This window comes from Salarias fasciatus, chromosome 22, assembly GCF_902148845.1.
Source record: "Salarias fasciatus chromosome 22, fSalaFa1.1, whole genome shotgun sequence".
NCBI classification, from domain to species: domain Eukaryota; kingdom Metazoa; phylum Chordata; class Actinopteri; order Blenniiformes; family Blenniidae; genus Salarias; species Salarias fasciatus.
Window position 1 is genome coordinate 21,869,690 of NC_043765.1, and position 23,652 is coordinate 21,893,341.

General features: G+C 44.4%; 1 protein-coding gene across 7 annotated transcripts in view; it reads left to right on the top strand.

Moving 5' to 3' along the window:
• The window catches only part of rbms3 (RNA binding motif, single stranded interacting protein), a 298,844-nt gene that overhangs the window by 124,075 nt on the left and 151,117 nt on the right, over window positions 1–23,652 (top strand). For 5 of the 7 annotated variants that reach the window (XM_030120522.1, XM_030120524.1, XM_030120525.1 and 2 more), the window contains one exon: window positions 10,618–10,775. In XM_030120522.1, coding sequence (XP_029976382.1) covers window positions 10,618–10,775 — 158 coding nt within the window. The remainder of the gene's footprint in view (window positions 1–10,617; window positions 10,776–23,652) is intronic. The other 2 variants (XM_030120523.1, XM_030120527.1) reach the window with 1 other exon arrangement.

A 23,652-nucleotide genomic window follows, 5' to 3' on the forward strand; every position in this document is an offset into this window, starting at 1 on the left:
CTTGCCACTCCTGTACCAATTGCGACCTTATTTATGAATTTGAGCACAGCTGACCTTCTGGGAAGCAGAGACCTAAATCTGTGTGTTGCTGTGGAGAAGCAGTGTAACAAACGGTCAAGCTTATTCTCCATCAGTCACTCTCATGTCTCTGCCCCTCTCTCGCTCTCTCCCTGGCGTTCTGGACACTTCAGCAATAGCTTCCATCAGCTGTTCAGCCGCTCAGATATTTGTTAGTCATTTAAAAAATGGCAGTCTGCGGACTAATTGGTCGTCTTGGACTGTCGGACTAAAAGCCAGTGGAGCCAGAAGTGCTCCAACATTGAGGGATTTGGTGTTTGAGAGTTTGACTTAAGATGTATTTTTAAAGCGCGGCGGCTCACAGTGATGTGTTTGTTACCCGGCCTCTCTTCATGCAGCCTGTGAGGACATTTCAGGGCAGGATGCCAGCCTGTGTGCATGACTGAATTGCTTGACATTTGTCTCCGTTTGAGACGGCAGCGCAGCACAACTCTCCCCTCTCTGTCTGTCTCTCTCTCCACGCTGTTTACAGTACTCTGTTTGCTCTTACACTTCCTGCGAAAAACATATCTGACTCCAGAAGAATGTGCCCAATTAGAAAAAAAAAAAAAAAAAAAAAGGAGCATGAGAGCAAGGGTTGCACTCACTGTTCTGGAGCTTCATGCTGAGAGTCCTCCAGGGTCCAGAGTCTCGTTGAGGGGGGGGTCCGTTCACACAGAATAATGCTCAAACATATAATCGGCATGGAAATACTTGGGAGAAATTCTGGAAAGAGATGAAAGTGAACAATTTTTTGTGGTTAACCTCATCTATCAGTACATCTCAGAATGTCAAAATGATTAAAAGAACCTCAAAGGCTGTGTTCACACTTTTTGGTGTGGTTCCCCTTCTCTGCTCTGCAGGGGTAAAAAGAAACAAAAGTTCAGCTTGCTTTGCATTGCACTGGTGTTTTCTACAGATGGAAACCACTTTTTAAGCATGTTAGGTACCTCTTTCATTTATAATATGCAGCAGAACTGACAGATGTTTCACAAAGATGCTGTGTGCTGTAGTAACTGCATTCATAAGATTATCGTGGTGCCGTGTTTACAAGCCGAAAACATAGAATAAAAAAAAAATCTGCTGCAAGGTCACAGTGCTTCCCAAACGTCACGCTCTTTATTTGGCTAGCGAAGAAATAGCTCATCTGTGTTGCATTTATTCTTTCTCCATCCATCCATCCGTCCGTCCATCCATCCAGCTTGATCCAACTGAAGGTCATGAAGGGCTGGAACCAGTCCCAGATGAATACGGCCTTAGGCGGGCTGCACTCCGGAGAGGTTGCCAGTTATATCACCGGCAACTTTAGAGCCACCAATCAACTTCAGATTCATGTTTTCTTTTTCCAACTGTGGCTTGAAATCTGAGTATTTGGAGAAAAACCTATGAAGGCAGAGGAAGAACATGCAAACTCGAAATCCCAAAATCCTAATCGGAGTTCAGAAAGATTTCCAAACATTATATCAGTGTGTGTCCTTGTATTCTCATTCAAAAGCCGACCCTGACCTGCTCCTCAAAGGACCTCTCGTCATTTGTTTAGTCTGTCCATAAATTTACTCAAGAGTGGTTCTGATGACTAAAATAAGAGTACAAGACAAAACAACTGCAACATTTATATATAAAAAAAAAACAAACTCTGTCATTTATCAAACCAAGATGCCAGACATTTCTCTGCTGCTTCTTCTCAGTCAGTCATCTGTTTGGTTGTCTGTGTTGACAGTTTTGGAATTGTTGGTCCGAGTGGGGAAAAAAAAAGTGAATTAGGACGTCTTTGGCTCCAAGAGATTTGTCAAAACATTGTTATTTTTAATAGTAGATAGTTTTGTGTGTGTTGACGGTGGCCACAGTATGTGAATAATTCTGCTTTGGAGCTGCGAGTGGTGACATATTGGCTCCAATGGTGCATCATTCTCCGTCTCTTTTGTCCTCCCCTCGTCTGGCCCGTCTCTAAACGACCGTCTCTCTCTCTCTCTCCTCCCACTCCAACCGTCCTGCCGTCTCCACTCCCACACTGGCTGGCCTGCAAACAGACCCAGCTGGCCCCGCCATGACAAATAGGGCCAAATATTTATGTCCATCAAGTTTCACTTGGGCTCTGCCCACGGCTGGTTCGCTCTCTGCTCTCTCTGACGGATCCCCCCCCCCCCCCACCCCCGCCACCTTCGCCGCCGCTGCTACACACACCGAAACGTCACCGTCGCACTCCGCAAACACACTTCAGCCCCGGTTATGTCACCTAAACACCTGCCGACTGTTAATGTCCACAGAGAACCGAGTTTATGGTTCCAGGAGGGCTGGTATAAACATCGAAAGCATAAAGTGTCCCCGCGTTGGATTTTTGTGTGGGTTTGGTGACCTGTTCAGGAAAAGGACTGTGTATTGTATCTTTTTTTTTTTTCTTTTTGTGAAAAAGACATGTTTGCGCCAGACGCCGCTCACTTTGATAAAGCTAAACAACACTCCGAAGTAATTAAAGACCCCTTTGAGATAGTTAGTAGGTTCAAGATGCAATCAAGAAAAGGAAAAGTAAACTGTTTAAAGAGAACAGGAAGTGAGATTTTGAGTGGTGGTTTGAAAAGGAAAATGCAAGTTCAGTGCATGACGAAGCAATAAAATATGAAATAAAGGAAACTTTGATGAAAAAACATGAGGGCTTTTTTTTTTATTTGGTATTTCAAGTATGCAATCTCAGCTGCTATAACCATCAAATGCCACGAGTGAAGCGTCTCACAAAATATTCCTTTAGTCGGTATGAGGAGCAGACGATGGGATTCAGACACGATTGTTGTGTTTTGTGCCTTCAGGCAGATTCTGCTCATGGTGCTGTTGCCATCTTTCAGTTGAATCCATGTACACGTTTTAATAATTCTTGAAAGCTTAAATATATATGTCTTTTTAAATATGTAGTCTTTTCAGGCAGGATTCAGCTGTCATTAGACTGAAAGCCTGTTCTCATCCAATCAAACAATGTACTTCCATATATTGAAGAAATGTCAGAATATATACTATTAAACAACCTCCAGGAGCTTAATGCTATGATTCAGTTTTATTTTCAATATCGAATGTTTTTTTCAGTATTTTCCAGGTTGAGGGTCGACACACATGGTTTTATCGCAGCGTCCACTGTCTCCTGCATGTCCTCCATCACCGCAGCCGTGAATCTCTTCCCTCTCCTGCCGTCCGGCTGCTCCGCCCTCAGTTTCCTTTCCTCCTCTTGACGATCGCCTCTCCTGCGTGCGTGGCCGAAACCACGTCAGCCTCGTCTCTCTCACTTCGTCTCTTCTGCTTCGCCACCTGCGCTTCGGCCTGTCCGGTCTTCTGGTCACGATACTCAACATTATTAGATCAAGCAGGAAGCCTTCGGTCACGGATTACCAGGAGTAAATAAGAGTATCAGCTTGTCAGTTTGTGAACTAGTGGCATCTTACTGCCGGTATTATCTTAGAATTTAGAGTCGATCATAATATGATGCATTTTACACTCCATCTCTTTTTGATCATCATTCTCTGTTAATTTAAAAAAAAGATAAAGCTTTTTTTTTCCCACCATTCCTATTACCTGCATTGTTACTCTGCACACATTTTTATATTTAATCTTCTCAACTCTGGTGATTCGTGACCAATTATTGATTCTGAAGTACTTTTCTGCGTTTGAGAACCAATTAAATTCATGCGAACAAGTGAAAATAAATGAAAACAAAACAAATGTCTCCTATTATGAGGCAGTTTAATTTTAATGCTATCTTTGTGCTATCAGCGCCGTTATGTTTACAGTCAAGCTGATAATCCTAATCATGAAGCCGGCTGCAATATTAAATATGTCTACTCGGTTTATATTTTATCTGGTCTTTTGTGGTACTTTCGGTGTCTAACGATATTCGTTATTTCTGTGAGGTAACACCTGAAACAAATGAGTCAGAAATCCCCTGTTGAAGAATAAGAAAGTAGAAAGTAGATAATAGTTGAAGGGGAAAAAAAAAAGAGTTAAATAGAAAAAAAGATTACCCATTGCCTGTTATATATAAAAGTTCTATATGTACCTTTCAGAATATTTAGAATTCATTCCCTCCATCATCTTCCGCAGGAGTATTTTCCAACCAGCAACCCAGGAAGAAAATGAATATTGTTCTTTCTTTTGTTTTTTTATTTTCATGTTTGTTGTCTCTGCTCTGACTCGTACCTGTAACTGTGGGCCGTGCCTCATTTTTTGCTTCCCGCTCTGGTGTCTCCTGTCCTGTCCCCCCCCCCCCCCCCCCCCATGCCCCCTGCACACAGAGCGCTCCGAGTCTTCCCCGTTAGGATACGTTTGGCAATAGAATCAGAAGCCTTGCGGTCCCAGGTGAATTGGGGATGATTTGCTATTCACTCCTCTGGCTATGGGTTTACCGAAAGGCAGAGACAAAGAGAGGAGGGGAGAGAGAGAGAGAGAGAGGAGGAGAGAGAGAGCGGAGCGTGGAAACGAGAGGCAATCGCTCTCTTCCCGTCTGTCTCCCGTTGTCCCTCCCTCTTCTCCGAGCATTGAGATGCAGCTGCGGCTCTCAGAACACATGTTTAAGGGCTAAAGGTTTGGAAGCAGCTATCCAGGATGGATGGGGGGATTTGTGTTCCTCTCGCAGCTCAGAGGCTGCCGCGAATTCAGCCGACCGCCGAGCTCGCTGTTAGTTCTGGCAGTTTGGAAGGGATGCCTCTGGGACTATGCTTGTCTTTAAGAGTCTTTGCAGAGACTTTGCCAGCATGAATTAATGGAGAATGAGCTGAGGGGCTTTTTCTTCAATTTAAGAAGACTGCTTGTCATTTTTTGTGGCAGCCTTTTATGTGTGCATGCACGTGTGTGTGTGTGAGTGTGTGTGTGTGTGTGTGTGACTCGAGTGAATAACTGAGGGGTAACACACAAATACAGACACGCGTGACAGGAAATACACATTCACATCGGAGCATATGCACTCCTGCACGCTCCTGCATGGTGACAGCTGATCTTGAATGGTGGTGTCAGGGCCGTGGGGGGGTACGGTCGGGGGGGGGGGGGGATTTTGCTGGGTTAGGCTGGTTTACTGATATTGACAGCGTGGCCTTGTCTGGCCCCGTGCCAGTGTTGAGCTAGCTCTCGCTGGCTGCCCTGGCCTCCTATAAATCAGGGCCAATTACCACGCTGGTGCACCCCGCCCCCCCACAAGCACCCCCCCCCCCCCAGTCACAGCCCTGCCCTACAGAGTGCAGGGAGGCAGAGAGGAAGGAAGGGATGCCACAGCCCTGCTTTCATTCCAATTACTGCTACACCAGCCTTCCTCTCTGTTTCTGTCACTGCGTGTTCTCACAAAGCATACAGCCACGTTTTATACCAGAGAGAGGCAGCTTTACCAAAACATACCATCAGAGGGGAAACACAGGACATTTAGCGTTTGGTGGAAGCAATCCCAAACACACTTGATGAATTTTTAATTTTATATTGGAATCATAGTCTAATTATAGTATTCTTTAAAAGCAATGTTTGTTGTACAGTCCTCACCGTACATTTCATCGAGTTTGTCCTCTCCTTGTTTGCCAGATTGATGTGCTGTTTAATTGATTTGGAGCACTATTTCTACCACTTGCGAATTTGATTATGTGCTTTTGTGGGGATCAATCAGTAACCAGAAGAACAGTAAACAACAGCAATTTGAAAAGATGAGCAAGAGCTCATCACATTTTAATGTGCAGTTGCTGCACTTGTAAAAAAACTCTCTGTAAATACTGCCCAGCTCTAATAAAGAAGGAAGGAACACTCCTGCAGGCACAGGTCTGCATCGCCACGGGTTACTTTAAGATTTCTGGAGGACAAAGGTTGAAGGCTCAGCTTTGAATAGATCGGTACTGAAATATAAAATCACAGTGTCACAATTTCCCACAAATTACAAACTGTTTTAACTGTACAACTTAATGAAAATGTCCTAAAATTGAAGCACCTGGAGCAGCTGGGGTCTAGAGGTCACAGGTCAGGGTTCGAATCCCACTGAGGGTTGAGTCAGACATGAAAACACGTGGATCGTGAGCGGCCGTGAGGAAAGTCAGATGATTACCATCACACACAGGTAAAGTGCTCAATCTAAAGCAGCTTTTTGTTTAATAATTGCCCATTAGCGGAGTAATGATTTCAGTGTCTGTATGAGTAATTTGAGAACGCTGAGTCTACCTTTTAATCTCACTAAAATAACACGGATAATGTCAGATGTTCAAACGCTGGATCGGTTTTAGTGATGTTGACAGAAGTCCAGAGAAAATAACATGTATTTAGAGCAGACAGGTCCCCATTTTGAAATACACACACTGGATTGAGGCTAATTACTGGATATTTTCTTCTCACAGCGCCCGGTATAACGACTGTAAAGAAAACACCGAGTGTCATCCTCGGTGGGTGTGCGTATATAGAGCGCAACACCCTCAGCCTATGTATCGCACGCTAGATTTATCATCCTCGCTTAATACACTCATAAACATTCCCTGGCATGTCACAGAGGCTGCGAACCCCCCTGCTCGGCTGGCTCTGTAAATTGGGCCTGTGTAAACCATTTTGCCTGTCTAAAATACAGTGCGGCAAATTGAAATCCCCAGTAAGCCTCTGTAGCAGCGTGTCACAGCTGGGTAGGGAGGAGGGAGGATGGAGGTTTTTCTCATTTACCACCTGGAGGTTTTCTCAAGTGTCATAACCACACTTTTCTATGTCTCTCTTTAAGTCTTTCCATCTTTTTTTTTTTCTTTTTTCTCTCCCACCGCTTCCTCGAAACCTTCAGTTCCCCTGCCCCCCTTTGCTGAAATAGTATGTTTTCAGTCCTGACATCAGGTCAGTTTTTGTCACCCTGTATGTTTGATAAACTGGATTTAACTGGCTGAGGATAAACAGAAAGTGTTTGGAGAGGAGGAATATGATTTGTAATGTTGTGACCAAAGGGAAACTGGAAAAGATTTTTCCAGGAAATGCATCTGCGCTTATGTACTTAAGCAACATCCCGCTATTTATTTATGAAATATGTAAAAGCTCCAGTGCATCTATACTTGGAGTGCCCAGTTTGTGTTCAAAGGTTTTAAATATATGTTAAAATGTGGATCAACATTTTTGGGCTTGCTTTCAATTAAATGAAATCACAAAAGTGAAGAGGAAGATTTGCTGATTGAATCTGATCCTCTTTTTTTTTTTTTTTAACAATTTATCCATAACTTTGTGCTGTTTTTGTGCACGGCGTGTTTACTCAAATTTACTCAACCATCAACTCATTCTGTGACCTGGAGCAAGTAACCTGGCATCAGTGATAAACACTAATCTGCTGCGACTAGCAGCTCACACAGGCCGGTCAACGGTTAACCCGTCAGTTGCCATAGAAACCACTTGACCACACGGATATTCTTCGGAAAGTGTGACAGCAAGTCACGGAGCAAAGTCGCCAACGTTCTTAATGAATGTGATCGAAATCCTGGATTCCTCTGATCTACACTTTACAGCACACAAGACAAAAGTTGGTGAATTTACTGTATTTCTGTCTTTCTTTCTTTTTTATTTCCCTCATTTGTCCTTTTACTGAGTTTACAATTTCGGTCTTGTTCTCTTCATTTCCTCGGATCCATTTTGCCGGTCATTTCCAGCCATTAAATCTGCAAGTGTCTGAACGGCCCCCCACTCCTCCTCCTCCTCCTCCTCCTCCTCCTCTTCCTCCCACCGTCCACTCACCAGACCACCATTCCTATGAGACTCTTAGCACCCAGACCATTCTTCATCCCAGGGGACAGATCCGGCCTTTTCCTTTCCCCTTGGATAACCTCTCTCTCTTTCTCTCTCTCTCTCTTTCTCTCTCTCTCTCTCTCTCTCTCTCTCTCTCTCTCTCTCTCTCTCTCTCTCTCTCTCTCTCTCTCTCTCTCCCTTTGCGCCCAACACTGTAAGTAATGGGCTGGTTTTGACCCTCCATGCCTCATTGTGTAAGATTTCAGCTTCTGACCTTAAAAAATGAAAGCAAATCGATAGGGCGGGACACATGAATTCCAAAGACCAGGATGCAAGCCAAGCTTCGAGTCCAGGGAGGAGGACGGCGAGGAGGAGGAGCGGGGCTAAGTGTAGCGCTAAAGGGGTGAAACAAAGAAAGGAAAAAAGCCTGTAAAAGAGAGAGAGAGAGGGGCTTTCAATTAACATTCAGCACTGACAGCAACTCTGTGAAGTGTCTCCCGTTTGTGCCGGCGAATTTGTTCGTGTCACACAGTATGTTAAGCACTGTGTGTGTAATTTAAGCTACGCTGGACCAGGGAGGAATAAGACAAAAGGGCGCGGGGAGGGGGGCACGAGGTGAAAGCCTCAAAGTCGAGGTTTGAACTGCTGCTGTGCATTTTCTATTGACTTTGAGTAGGAGAAAATAACTCCCACGGAGCACTCAAGAGATTAAGATTCTTCTATACTAACCCCCACAGCATGGAAACGTGAATGACTGGAGACAAGTTCAGCTTTTTTTTTTTTTTTTTTTTCTTCTCATTTTTGCCTGTGCAACCAAGGCTACCAAAGCGGTGTGTGTGTGTGTGTGTGTGTGTGAGAGAGTCCCCTAGAGGAAGGGGACCATGTGCACAAGTTTTGATGATCAGGCCTGCTACAGAATAGTTTTTTTGACTTGACCTGGTTAATGTAAACAAGCTTGAATTAAGATTGCACAGCGGTGGAGAAAAATCCCGGCGAGCGTCTGGTGAAAGGCTTCTGGACCGCTTCTTTGTTTATGCATATTTCTGAGTGTGAGAGAAAATAATGGCGCCCAGAGAATCCTCTGCAGCGAAATGTTCTGACCTGCAGTTGGTGTGAGCGCTAACCGCTGAACGAGCTTGTTGCAAACCCTGAATGTTGTCTGAGGTCAGTTAAGTTCAAACTAAATAAATTTAATCATTTGGATCAATCTGAGTCAAAGTATTTGCATTGAAAGAACAGAAACTCATGTTGTGTTTGCTTTCGTGCGCCCGACTTCGACTCTCCTCCTGTGGACTCGACTTGTCTCAAAGGATCTTCCTCCTCGGCTGGATTTGCCCCCGTTGCCTCGGAGCTGCCCCCGGTGCCTCAGTCTTACTCGGGCTGACTCCTGGCTTTACTTTTGGCTTTCTGGTGTTTCCGTGTCGTCACGTGTTCGGTGCGAGTGTGTGGCTGCAGACATGTGTACAGTGTGGCAAATCCGGCTCAGTGAGCGGCTGCCCATCAGTTCCACTTAGCTCAGCGTGGTAATTGGCCGCCCATTGATGGACGTGGCTCCCTCTTCACGCTCCAGGGACCCCGGCTCTTTGTCTGAGGAGTGGGAGGCGACACGCTGGCATGGCACACACGCTTAAAATAGCGCATCAAATCAGCCATGCTCCGGCAGTCGCCGCTAACGTGTGGGGCAGATTGGGGGGCTAATGGTGTGTGTGTGTGTGTGTGTGTGTGTGACTTTACAGCATGGTATGAGGTCTTGAGGTTCTCTCAGGGGAGGATAAGGGTTAACGTGGTTAACTGGAGCTGCTGGTGGTATTTAGTCATGTCCTGCTCTCTCCCTGGCCATTTTTCTCCCGTCCGTTTCATCTATCACTCCCTTACTTTATTGCAGTGCTCACTGACTCTCCCCTCCTTTCTCTCTCTCACCTTCTTTTTCCCTCCCCTCCTGTGTCACTCTCTTTTTTTTTTCTGTCTCCCTCTCTCTCTGTGCATCTCTCCGTCCCATACCCACAGAGCCCTGTCTCTTTCTCTCTCTCTCTCTCTCTCTCTCTCTCTCTCTCTCTCTCTCTCTCTCTCGCTCGCTGCCACTATGTTCAGTGTCCCTGCAATAGAGATATAAATGGGCTGTGAGCAGGGGGCCCTGACTCCTATACCATAAATCTATGATAACAGCACAACAGGCACATAAGGAGAGCAGAGGATGGAAAAGCACCAAGGGGGGTGGGGGGTTAACGGCGAAATGTATTTCTTATACATTTTGAAAATAATTCAAGATATCCAGAATCTGCTGGAGAGTAAACCCACATTAACGTTGATATTTTTAATAAAATATCCAAGAGTGGATTGTTTTGACAGGATAATGAAATTAGCTATCAGTAGAAAACAGGATGCTACCAGCATTTAAAAATAGTTTTTAGTTCTTACTAAGTTTAATTTTTTTCTTTAAATGTATTTTCCCAGGTTTTGCTTCATCAGTGGGTGGCACTTTTTTTTAAACAAGTAAAACCTTTAGACTTTCTTTCATTATACAGAGCGTTTACCTGCAGTTTATTCCTGTCACTTGAGACTGAGACTTTACTCGTTAATGTATGCTCCTCACTCTTCGTCTCTTAGCGACGCTGCTCTCACGTCCTCGCCACTTCTTGGTTGCCCTAAAATGTCTTGTCTCATAATTGCAGTGACATTGGCCTGGTAGGATCTGCTGTTTCTTTCTTCAAAAAGACAGAAAAGGCTCATCTTCTCCGCCTGACTTGAAAATATTTCCACGTGTGACCTCTCACTGTCCCGGCGTCTTTTTTTATTCTCCCATGTTTTGAAGTGAAGCTCATCTTTAATTGCGCGTGTGACATTGTTCCTCTCCTTTTCTTATGTTCCCAGCAGCCCTATGCTCCACCCCCTCATCCCATGGCTCCTCCCAGCCCCAGCACCAACAGTTGCAACCAGGGAGGGGCGGAGCAGCTGAGTAAGACCAACCTGTACATCCGAGGTCTGCCGCCTGGGACCACCGACCAGGACCTCATCAAACTCTGCCAACCGTGAGTACTGTCTCCATCTCCGCTCAACTACACCCCGCGACTCCAGCAGTACATGGGTTACACCTCTTCCTGCTCCCGTCCTCGAGGTTTTCCTGCAGATTCAGATGTGTGGATCGCTGTCAGGTTCAGTGACAAATGATCAAGCGTCACCGACTGTCAGCCGTCCACCCTCTAAGGCAGGGAGGGGCTTTCAGAGTGTGGGAGAACGAGCCCCACAGATCTCCAGCCGCACGCTTTGTCTCCTGCCAACTAGTCATTTTTGGTTAGATATAATACTTCCAAATGTCTTTTGCATTATATGACATAATTGGCAACAGCTGTTGGCATCCATAGGCAATAAAAAACATAATCCCTCTTGTTCAGGGTGGATGCTTTCAATCTGAAGGATATGGTGAGTTTTATGTTTTGCAAGAGTCCTCAATATCATACTAATGGTGTATTTTATCATTTTAAATGCTCTGTTTTGTTTTTCTGTACTAGGGCGTGTGTTTTAATAAAATAAATTAGTAATATGACCATTGTGGGAAAGGGTATCACACACAGCATTAGATAGCTCTCATGTCTGCTGTACTTGAAGTCTGCACTGTGAGTGTCATCATACATGTTTATAAGGGGTGTAAGTCTAATACTATAGTTCTAATACCTATCTTGAAACCCAAATGTCACCTGCCATTGCAATATGTTTTTGAGTAATCAGATATTTCCGGGTTTCAAAGTGCCCGTGGTAAATACATCCCGAGTACATTAAGTATCAATTCCGATCTGATTGGTCAAGCCATGCTCACATTTTGACCACAGATGAAAACAAAGGTCCTGAAAGTCACCCTTCATGCCCCCCGCTGAGTAACACCAGCCACAGTTTCTGCAAAAGATGCTTTGAAGTTTGACAGTTTGTGCATTGGTTTGGTTGCCAGTGTTTGTGTAAATATTCCTCGTCACACATTGTGTGAAGAGTAAACAGAGCGGAGTGTGAGTGTTCTGGTCCATGTGTCAGTGTTACTGCTGAGTGTTGCTCCATATATCACTACACAGCCTGGGTTTTGGATATGTCATTAAGCACCTGTGTATGGTGGCTTTGGCTGCATACATGTATTCAGGTTGTCCTAATAATTGAAGAATCTATCAACATAAATGTCATTCCCATGTGTAAAACAGGGGCCATTTTTTCCTCCCGGAAAGAATCTTGTCATATTTTTAAAAGAACTTTCACAAAGAAATAAAGTTGGATCATGGATCCAAATCAGTTCAATATTATCCGGTTTATTTTGATGAAGGACTGACTGAAAAGACCATAGACAGTGCATTTTATGTGGTGAGTTTATAGTAGCTGCAGCTCATCCAACCATGACGCTAAGAGCCAAATCTATTGTTGATCCAAGCTGGTCCACTTGGCTACTGGTGTCTGTCCAAAAGTGCTATTTTCTATTCTTTCATTGCTTCAGCAGAGCAGACAACTGCTTTTAGGATAAAAAAAAAAGGCAACTATGCCAAACAGATGTATATTAAAAAGACCTCGGAGAAAAGTTTCTGCTTCTCTGTGTTTTTGTGGCAAAAAACAATGTGACATTTACAAGGTAAACAGCAGGCTGCAAACTTTTTTTATATGGACGTGTCTGTTACACCAATGTTTTGTTTCTTCAAATGGGTCTGCTGCCTAGACTCGCGGCTGTGTAGTGAAACGGTGCGAACAAATTAAAAAGTTCACCTCTAAGAAGAAAATTATAGGCTGGAATTAAAGGTCCGTGCACGACGTCTTGCACGCCCGAAGCAGCTGCTGCAGGGGGTTTTAGGGCCGCTCACTGCTCAAACACACACACACACACACACACACACACACACACACACACACACACACACACACACAGGTAGTCATAAACCTCTGCCAAATGTTCTTGATAGAGAACACACACACACACGCGCGCACACACACCACATGCACCTGCCGACACACAGCTCAATAAGGCCTAATAAAGCCTAGATTGGACCACCTCCCCCAGGAATCACAGACCAAGACCTCATCAAGCTGTAACACAGTCACACAGGCTTTCTTTTTCTCGGTGTCTCCGTTTCCCACACACACACACACACACACACACACACACACACACACACACACACACACGCACACGCTCACACGCTCACAAGCAGCTTTGTTCAGCTTCATTAGGCCCTTTTCACTTCTAAAATGGTGAAAAGGGGGTCAAGATCATTAATGGAGACAAGGCCAGCAGATTGTGAAATGCAGGCCATGAGCGAGTCTGTCTGCTTGCATAACCTTTCCTTGGCCACATTTCCAGAAATGTCCTGGTCAAATGTGGCCAATTATTCAATGATCCTTTGGAGACGGGAACATGCTGTCCAGCGGATTTGGTAATGCTCCCGGTAGCCATGTCATAAGTCATGCATTTATTCTTGAAACTGACCCATCAAGATTCCATTAGCCTGAGAGGCGGCCTGATAAGATTTGGAAAAGCACTCAGCATTTTTGACATTGGATATCTGCCGCTTAGCTCTCACATTCACCCAGCGCTACGGAGTTGGACAGTTTCAATTTCATTTCTAATTCCATATGATCTTGAATATTTTGAGCATAAGAATTTCTGAGAGCAAACCATGTCACAGCTTATGTAAAGCACTCTGGGAGTGTGCATGTTTGTGAATTTAGATTTGCATTCTAATATATGGCCTTTCTCCTGCGTGTTATGGAAAGCGTCTGACTTTGCCGCATGTTTTTTTTTTTTTTTTTTTTTTTTTTCCCTTGGATCTGCCGTACTGTCCTCTAGTGGCTGCCCTCCCGTTCAGCTGTCTCCTCGGCTCCTCTCTCCCTCTTTCCTTGCATCTCCCGTCTTTGCCTCTGTGTGTATCGCCTGCCTAAGAGCCCCCAAGGTTGCCCGAGGTGTGCTGTGCCAGTGAAAATTCAATGCCACTGAAACTTTAATTAGCCAGACTGTGTTTCAGTGGCAGGCGGGTGGCAGCATTCGAGAAAAGGTCATGCGATTGTTCTGCAGTCTGCGGCACCCTGGGTCCCCCTCAGGTTTTCTCCCAGACGCCTGGTCCCCCTCCAGCACCAAACGCCTCCTCCTCTGGCCCTCGGCCCTCTTCGCTTCTCCCACGGAGACTGGATGTTCGGCATAAACGCACGCCAAATATGACAACGTATTCTCTGGAAAAATAACAAAATGGAGAAGTTTTCGATCAGTCAGCTGGATATTCTGTGTCGTCAGTGCCTATAGTGTGTGTGTGAACATGAGGTTTTGGTGTTTTCTGTTATTGTGGGGACTTAAAGCATGATTAATGTTAATTTAGTTGCTTAATTTAGAGCGCCACCATTGTTAATACCAAAAATGTAATTTCACGCATTACAGGTAGTTGTGTGAAACATGAAAACACCACTAATCAATATTATTGTGAATGGTCACAGATTAGAGTGTGGGATTGGTTGGGGTTGAGGTTATTTAGGTAAGTAGTTGTCAATCCTCCTGGATGCCTGCAGATTATTAGAAGTAACTATAAATTTACCTCAGGAGATTGAAAGGAAGCTGTTCACTCTCCAGCATTTCCTGTTGGGACTGAATTCTGCCAAATATAACATTTTAAGGGTTGATATGTTGTTTTGGCTAAATTTATGCTTACTACTGGATTAGACTTGGTATTAGTTGTGCAATTACTTGTAAGGTTGTGTAGCCTGAAGTGCAAAAAAAAAAAAAAAGAAAAAAGAAAAAAATGCACTAGGTCAATGAGTGCGCCCCTCAAGTAACACAGCTAAAAACTCACGGTGCTGTGTGTATTTGTGTGTGTGCAGGTCCTTGTGAGTGCTGGCAGGGAGACAAGTTGGAGCCGATTCCCGAACATTTGATTGTTGTGTCACACACAAGCAGCTTTTGCCGCCCCGGTTCACCACTATCTGAAAAGCAAACACGCTGCCGCCAGGACTGATGCATTCTTGACTGGAGGCCATATCATAGCTGCTGATTGGAGGCTGCTGAACGGGCCTGAGAGATTCCTAAAAAATAAAAATGCTTCTGCTGCGGTTGCAGCCCCGACCCCGTGAACCGAAGGAGTCTGCTGCCAAGATCCTGTCCTGTTTGGATCCAGTAACCCTTATCAGAGATTCCTAAACCCCCAAATTTCACAGTTCTTGCTCAATGGCCCAGTGGGTCGGGTTTTTTGAGGGCTATCATAGCAGGAATGGAGTGAAAAATATGCAAGATTATCCATTGACCGGGCTGCATGCAGGAGCTTTTTCAGTTTTGTCTTTGTCACACACAGCTTTCAAAAGTTCGAGCTCACTTTTACCAAAACACACAGCTCATATTCCTTCATGGTGTTCAAGTCTAAATCATTTCAGCTACATTTTATAGTGATTTTGTATTTCTCAATTTTCTGTAAATGAATGTTTTTAACATTGTTTTCAGAAAAAGTCTCATTTTTCAACACACACATACACACACACACACACACACATATATGTTTATGTCATTTTAGTTTCCAGTAGCAACATCCGTTTGCAGAATATTTTCATGAACCATCTGCAGATATGGATAGATAGATAATAACATCTGTTTGAACGACCAGAGCGTAAATGCCTTTGTGTGGAGCCGCCTCTGTCAACCTCTCTGTGGTCCCTGAGAGCAAAAATAAACACGGGCGACGACCAAAGTTCTCTCAGTGGTTGAGGTAACATGCTGAGAGCTGTTGAATGAGTAATTAAATGGATTCGGGTGGGTGCTTAATCTCTGTTTTATTCAGCCGGCTGGATGTCGGGTTCTCTGCAGCCGTCAGCCTGATGTATGGGTGTGGAGAAGAGGCCAAAGGAGTGGAGTGGGGATTTGTTGGCTGAACACCCAGACTGTGAGAGGCCTTCCTACTCTTCTGGCTTTATGAGTGGATGGATGGATGATGGGATGGAGAAATGGCGCAATGGCTAGGACAGCCGTTACTGTGAGAAAAATTCTTTGGCCTGCCCTGCCGTGTTGAGGCGCCGGGCCAGCAGTCAGCCCAACACCAGCCGAGTGGCGCAGCCAGCACATCCAGCGCCGCTCGCCGAGCCAACACGGCCCCAAATCACTTTTTGGGGTGAAGCAGACTTCATCACCCTTTCCACCAGACAGATATTAAGCAGCACCTGCATTTTTCTTGCCCACAGTTCCCATCCCAGGAGATGAATAGTGAGAGCAGAAGCAGGTTGTTGAATTAAAGACCGAATTTCATTTTCTTTATGAGGGTCTGAAATACCTGGAATAACACCTGGAATAACAGGAACAAAGCGGTTCACATTTTCTCTGCCAGCAGCCCAAATCCTGAACTCAAACTGCCAGGAAAGCCGAAGACTTGAGAGGTTTCTCAACCTCCAGCTCCTTGTTCCTCGTTTTCTTTCCTTCTCATTCGTGCCTCCGTCTCGTCTGCCTCTGTTCTCCTTCTGGTTCTCCTCACCCAATTTCAGTCGTGGCCGAGGCACAGCTGTGCACTCAGCCGCACCGGTTTTTGCATCCAAACACTGACCTGATCACAGGAAAAGAGCGAGCCAAATCAAGAGCTAATCACCACCAATTGTGCAAATAACCTTTCCCGTGTGTGCAGACAGAATGGCGGAGTGGGAGCTGGGGAGAGGGATGGGAGAGAGAGCCAGGAGGTATGCTAAGTGGAGGAGGTGAGAGGAAGGGAAGGGAGGGGGCGACCCTGGGACCACCTGTTTTTATGGAGCCGAAGCCCAAGCACTCAGCAGCGCCACATTATCCCTAATGACTCTCCGAGGTCCAGTGTTGACATTAGCTATCAGAGTTGGCCCATCCAATGGCCGTGTTTCAAAAAGCTGACAGGGGGAGAGAAGAAACGCGAGCGGCGGCTCGGCGGCCCATCTTCAAACTCCACAGTTTCCCGTCATCCTGCCCCCGAGTAGCTCTCGGGCCAGGCAGACTCACTGGCAAATATTATCAGTCTCTTTTAGCTTGTTTGAATAAAATTTTATATGTAGGCCGATGAATGACATATATTTGCATTGAGTAAATGCCAAAGATGAAAGTGAAAAATATAAATGTCGCGGAAGTTTACTTTGGGGCAGCTGCTGCTCAGGTGGTAGAACTGATCTGGGTTTTTTTTTTTTTTTTTCCAGTCCCAGGGTTAACGGTTTGATCCCTGCTGGCAGTGGGTGAAGGCAGACACACCCTGGACAAGTCTCCAGACCAGCAGAGAGCAAACATTAAAGAGACAGTCTTACCAACTTAAATGTTCACATTCTGCAATTTATGCTCATCAACTGACCCATGGTTTTATATTTTTTGACATCAGGCTGGTAGAAAGAGAAAACCCACAGGGAGAAAGTGCAAACTCCCCACAGAAACGCTTCCAAGTCCATATTATATTTTCACTAATGCAGCTGTTCACCTTTTGCAGGTTCTCTATGGGTGAATACGTGATGCAAATGTTGAACCAAAGAAATCAAACTCCGCCTGATTGTACCTGGTTTGATCAAAACAATGTGTCAAAAACGTTCAGTTTGGTTTTCCCGCTGCAGAAAACAAACTGGATATATGTTGGATGTTTGCCAGTCCGTCTGTGTGTAGGTGCATCCATGCACTTTCCTCAGTGTCTGTGTGTGTGAGCATCTGGAAGGATTTTAACTGTGCCTCAAAGGGAAAGGCAACGAAACCCTTGGTTACAAATAGGCTGTAAACACAGGGTTTCTGGTATTTGGAAAAGAGTGAAAAGGCATTAATTGAACAAGGTGGAATCAGCAGGTGGAAGGACGTGGGAATTTTCCTTAGATCTTGAGGAGTTGTAGCTCACGTTGGCTGTAAAAAAGACTAAACCCTCCAAACACTCCAGTGTTTACATAGCCATTCAGCCAACTTCGTAACCCACGCTGCACCTTCTGACAGAGTCGTCATGAGAAAGTGTTCTCTTTGTTTGACACGGTTGCACAAACAATTCAATGCACTAGATATACATGGATTTTTTATAGTTTGTGTTGTGGAAAAACCCGACAGCCGCATGTTATAGAGATCAAACAAGCTCATTTTAATGCATGCGTGCCCACTTTGAATTGTATATTACGTGGTAATGCAGTCCAGTAATCAGGAGGCTTTACGTTTGTTACAGTACTGATTTAAAAAAGAAAAGAAAACCAATCTTCAAGCTTCACCCAATCACCCAAACCTCTCTGTACTGTTAACATTTATCAGACTTTAAACCATCTCCATATGTGTATCCATTTATGAAATGAATTAGCTCTATTTATTTTTCTCCCCCCGCCTTCTGTATTTTTTTTTTTCATGTTTGTTGCTTCATTGTTCTCTCTCTCGCTCCTCTCCCATCCCTCTGGTCCTCAGTCTTGGACTCAGCAGCCCCTGTTCTCGTCGATGTGCAGGGTCAGGATGTGCGTCACTGGGATCATAAAAAGATAGCGGTGCTTAACCCCCGAAAAGCAGTGACACAACCACAGGAATGCCTAAACTACTCCTACAGTTACAGCCTCATGTTGAGTGGAAGCATCTGCTATTCTTGGAAGCAGATTCCTTCATGTCCACTTTTTTTTTTTTTTTTTTTTTTTGCCCCATGTGTGAATGCCTCTTGCTTTCTCGCCACCCCGACTGAATCCCCTCTTTCTCTCCGGCGTCATCGTCTACTGCACCCTCTCCACTCCTCCTCTCTTTCCATCCCTTTCTTTTCAGAGTGCGATCTCACGTGGCGCCGTCATGTTAAACGTTGTTCCGCCACTTCTCCGCTCCGGCAGAAGTGACACAGTTGTTTCACTGGCCGGGCCCGAACTCGCCTAAACACTACGCCTTTTTCCTCCCCAAGCATCGATTTTAGAGTGAGGGCGAGCGGAGTAGCTGATTTGGCCTTAGGCTGCATTTGTGAATTATTTATTCCCCCCCCCCCCCCCCCCCCCCCATTACTGTATACATGACACGTAGACAGTTTGCCTATTTAGAGGCTGAAAAGAGCTCCTGTACTTTTGCACTGACATTGACTTTGTTGACACTTTAATAGCTGTTTTCTCTAGCAGCATTTTAGGCTTTATTCAGGTGTCCGTGTTGCACGAATTACAGGCTGAGATTCACACAAAAATGTCAAGTCTTTTGGTGCTTAACAGCGTTTCACTTTTGTTTTCCATCAGGAGCTAATCGCATGCCAGTATTCGGCGTAAGCAATCCAATCACAGCTGTGACGTGCTGATCCATGTGTCCTCTGTGCATCCCCCAACGTCCCCCCCCCCCGCCGTGCTTTGCATTTTATCGGACAGTCTTTAAGCTCCGACGGCAGCGGCGGCAGAGTCTCTGGTACAGAAAGGCTGATTGACGTGAGGGACAAAACCTGGGATCTCTGGGCTTTCTGGCTTTAACTCGCTATCCTTCCTTCCTCCCCTCCCTCCCTCCCCACTCTTTTCTCGCCATTTCCCTCTACTGACTTTCCCTTTGAAGCAGTATCTAGAAAGCAGAAGCAGCACCAGCGGAGATGAGATGTGTTCATTTGTGCGTGTCAGACAGCAGAGCATGGCATGTGGGTTTGACAGGTTGGACACTTCCAAACAAACAGAGGCGATTCTGTAAGGCTGGCTCTAAAGAAGACCAGTGTGTGTGTGTGTGTGTGTGTGTGTGTGTGTGTGCGTGCAAGAAAGAGAGAAATAGTTCCCAGCAACACTCAGAACAACAGGCTAATGCTTCCTGCTGTCACTTACGGTTGCTCTTATCTTCCCTTGATGCACACTCTCAGCTAGAACACACCGGTGTTCTGTTGTTGGTGTTCAGGAGCTCAGGCTGCAGCCGTCTCTGGTTAACCTGTCTCTGCGGCGCTCACCTTCCCTCCTCCAACCGCTTCATCCTCTCAACCCCAATTCTTCCTGGAGGTCCTGCAGCAGCAGTGCGCCCTGGGCGTGGCGGTTATTGTCCACCATGGGTGGCAGGGTCAGGCGAGCAAGGCGCAGGATGTAACTCTTGAGTTTTGAAGCCGTCGGAGGTTATCGCACGGTGCCGGGAAACACACTCACGCTTTTACCAGGAGTCAGATGGTCAGAGTGATAAAACTCAGTTTTTCCCATCAAGCGTTTATCTCAGGAGAGTTCAGCCAGTGACCAATGAGCTTGTAGGTAAGAATGAAAACAAGACACAGGTAAAGCTGTTCTTTAAAGATCTCAGGACCTGGTTTTGGATTCACGTGTTTCTCAATGAAAGCCATCGAGGTTCTCTTTCAGTTGTTCAGTAGTTTTCGGTTTCCCTTGAGTTTTCATCGTGCGTTTGCTCGTTTCTTTCCATATTTTTAACACCAGCATTGCTGTGCTGTGAGTAACTGTGGGTCGGTTAATAGAGCAGTTCGTCTTCCAGGTCTAAACGTGACAGTCGGACATATGGACGACACAGGATGTGTGGGCTTCACCGTCTCGATCGAGGACACTTCGATCAAAGTGCTTCTGATGGAGCTCGAGCATGGCAGCCATCAGCGTAGGGGTGTGTGTGTGTGCGAAAAGTCCATTTGCTATTTGCTCACTATTGTGGAGACAGCCCTAATTTATTTCCTCTTCTTTTCTTGTTACTCTTCCCACTTTTCTTCCTTTCCACTCAAATTGCCTCTGGGGAAGAAAACATTTCCCTTTTGGAAGATTACTCTTTTTTTTTTTTTTTTTTTCTTCTGATAGCAAAGTTTTGGTATGCATGTGAAAAACTATTTTAAATTATATGGAATTGCGGAATATCAGCATAAATTTTGTATTGATTCTACAATGGAAACGTGAATGATTATTCATGAAAAAGTTGCGTATCAAAACATAGGTGAATTCCAAATGAGTCCAACTGAGCAAATTGATCCAGTCTCATACGGAGTGACACCGACTAAATTATGGGAACAATTTTCTTGGCGGAGGCTCTTTCTATGAATTTTAAAACTTTCTTTTATTAAAAGTCCCTTAATGTGGATGTGAATTGTTTTAAATTTAACTCTCTTGCAGCGATTTCTGAACACACATGCTCAAACTTTTAAATTACCCTCCTTTCCCTTATAAATTGGCCGTATTGCCGCTCGCAGCTATAATCCATTCCTATTACGGGACAAGGCGGGGAAGTTTGAATGGTTCTAATCAACTTGTCATGCATTTCACACGCACCAGGTATAAAGAATGTTCATGAAAAGAAATCACATCAGCGGGGAAAATGAGGGAAAAAAATGTAAGTCGGAATAATTGATGGCAGCCAAAAGACCACGGTGCGTGTGTGTGTGTGTGTGTGTGTGTGTGTGTGTGTGACCACAGCCAACTTCAACAGATGGGTGTGAGGACACACACTGGCCGAGACGTCGCCCCGACCCACTCACTGGCGTAAATGAATAATCTTGGCTGGATCTTGACGAAATCGTCTCTTTCTTGTTTGCCAGAATATAAAACTGCGTTTCTGCACGGCACAAGCGGCAAGTCAGCAACCGAACAGGACGGCCACCTCGAGCCGCGGCACCTTTCTATTCCGAGATCCGTTTCACATTCGGAGCCCACAATGGTTTTAAATTAAACGTTTGCCAGTTCGTTCGCAAACCCGCCAACAAAGCACGGGGGAATCCCAGCACCCACAAAAACATAATGAAATTCTGCCAAGAAAAAGGCAGCGCGCCGCAGCCAAAAAAGGAATTATCCAATTTGTTGAAGCTTTTTGATTTACTGCTCCTCTTCCGTGCCAATGGAATGATTTGATATGTCATACTGTACTTTTCTGAAATTATAATAATGCTAACATTTTTTTGACGGCGCTGTCTTTTTGAAATATAACACTACAAATGTTTTTAGACACTTTATTTGTGATTTTATTTTCATTTTTCTGAGAGCAGGTTTCCATGCCCTTCAAGAGCAAACTTGTTAGACTTGTTCCCTCTTCACACATCCATTCTCTACATCGTCTTTTCTTCCAGTTTCTTTCCTCCTTTTTTTTTTCTTTGTCCACGTGATTTACTTTCATCCTTACCTTTGCTTTAGCTTCCAGCTTGCCAACTATCTCCAAAGTGTTTGTTAGTTAAGCTCAGTAGTGTACTCATGATTTATTTCTCACTCTACCTGCTGTCATAGTGGGGTATTTTTCCTACTAGTTATATTTACTTTAATTGGCTTTTAAGGTTTTAGAGCCCAAGCACTGCATCAATTGGCAGACTACTCATGCTAATACAAAAATTTTAGAAAAAGTTTTAATCATATCCGACAGCTCAAAAGCAAATATATCACAAATTTTGGATCAGTGAAGCATTTGCACACATGCCATAAAAAGTCCTTGGTTTGCGATGGTTAGATCTCAAAAGCTCCGTATCTTTGCACAGTTTGAGGAAGATGCATGGAGTAAAATTCAGATAGGAGGTGGGAATACTTTGCAAACAGCTTTTGTGGTTGTATGTCCCTGACCTGGTGGTCAGCTTAGTGGGCTTTCAGTGTTTAGAAAGAAAGCAAACACACACGCACACACACACACGTCATACAAAGGCTTGACAAAATTCAAAATAACATTGAGTTCACTTCGACTTCTTATAACCATAACATGTAGATCATGTCTAATTCCTATTAGGTCCAACAGTTCCCAGAGAGCAGCGGTTCAGCTTGAGGTAGGCTACTTCCCAAATCCAAACACACAGTGATATTGAATTAATTCAATTATTATAACGTATGTCTGATTTCACACCTGAACAGAAAGACTCAAAGATTCACATTTCCAGAGTTAGATCAATTAAAAAAAAAAAAGTCAATCAATCAGTCGCTCTACATAAAAGGCTTAATCTGTAGGTTCACGTAAAATTTCACACACCATTGCTGACGGGTGCCATGTCTGGAATTCAGATTTTCACTAGACAAGCTGTCCATTGAAACGACACGTTTCAACCTGTTTTGAGGTGATATCCATGGACATATGGTGACACCGGCTGTGTCATGCATCGACAAGCAAGGACAATAACGTGGTACCGTCACAACGTGGCGCTCAGTGGATGATATGGGGTGTGAACAAAGCTTCTGCTGCAACAGCTCGAAAAGCTCGTCCTCTATTCTTAGTCACACATGTTGATCATCTTCTGCAGGAGTTTGAGAGTTTTGTTCATGCAAGGGTGTAACAACCTCCACCTCTGGGTGCCACATGTGGCTCCTTGGCCCTGAACCCTTCGGGGAATTTGAATTATTTTATTTGCACACCAGAGTCGTTTTCACAGTAATGTTAAATGCAAATTAGCTAAGACGACTAAAATGATGAGAAAAAAGTTCACAAATAGTTTTAGGAAAAAGCTAAACTGCTTAGAAAAGTGATGAAAAGGTTAAAATGGTTTAGACGTCCTTCCTTTCTGTGGCCATCAGGCTCTATAACTTTTCTCTATAAATAGTGTTTTGCTGTATTTTGGCAAATTTCATCTTTTCTCTGCTTTTGTTAGTCACCATTAAACCTTCTACATACTAATATTTAAAATTCCCCCTTTTTTTAATTTCCAGTTTTGATACTCAGGGATTTATATTCCTTCTGTGTTGAGCAGTGCTCAAAGGAATTGTCCTCTGGGAATAATTTCATTTCAATAATATCAAAATTGCCTGAAAATGCTGTTTTGTTCTGCCTCTATTGAAACACTGTGTTGAATATTCACTCCTCCTGCACTGTCTCAGCATCACTGTTCAGTCAGCTGCTGTTTGTCAGTTTTTGATTTTGATTTGGTAGAAGTAATATATGTGAACACTGCTCTGCGATTCTCTGATATGCAGTCATATAATAATTACATCTATTTTTTAATAAGACAGTGTGCATTCTTTAGCTGATTAAAAAGCTCGGGGGTAACATTTGCCGCGCGGCGCAAACAGTACGTCTGGATTGTGGGTGTCTGCTGCACCTGCTCCTATATGAGGAAGAGTCGTTTGTGCTCTGCCTTTTCTTTCTAA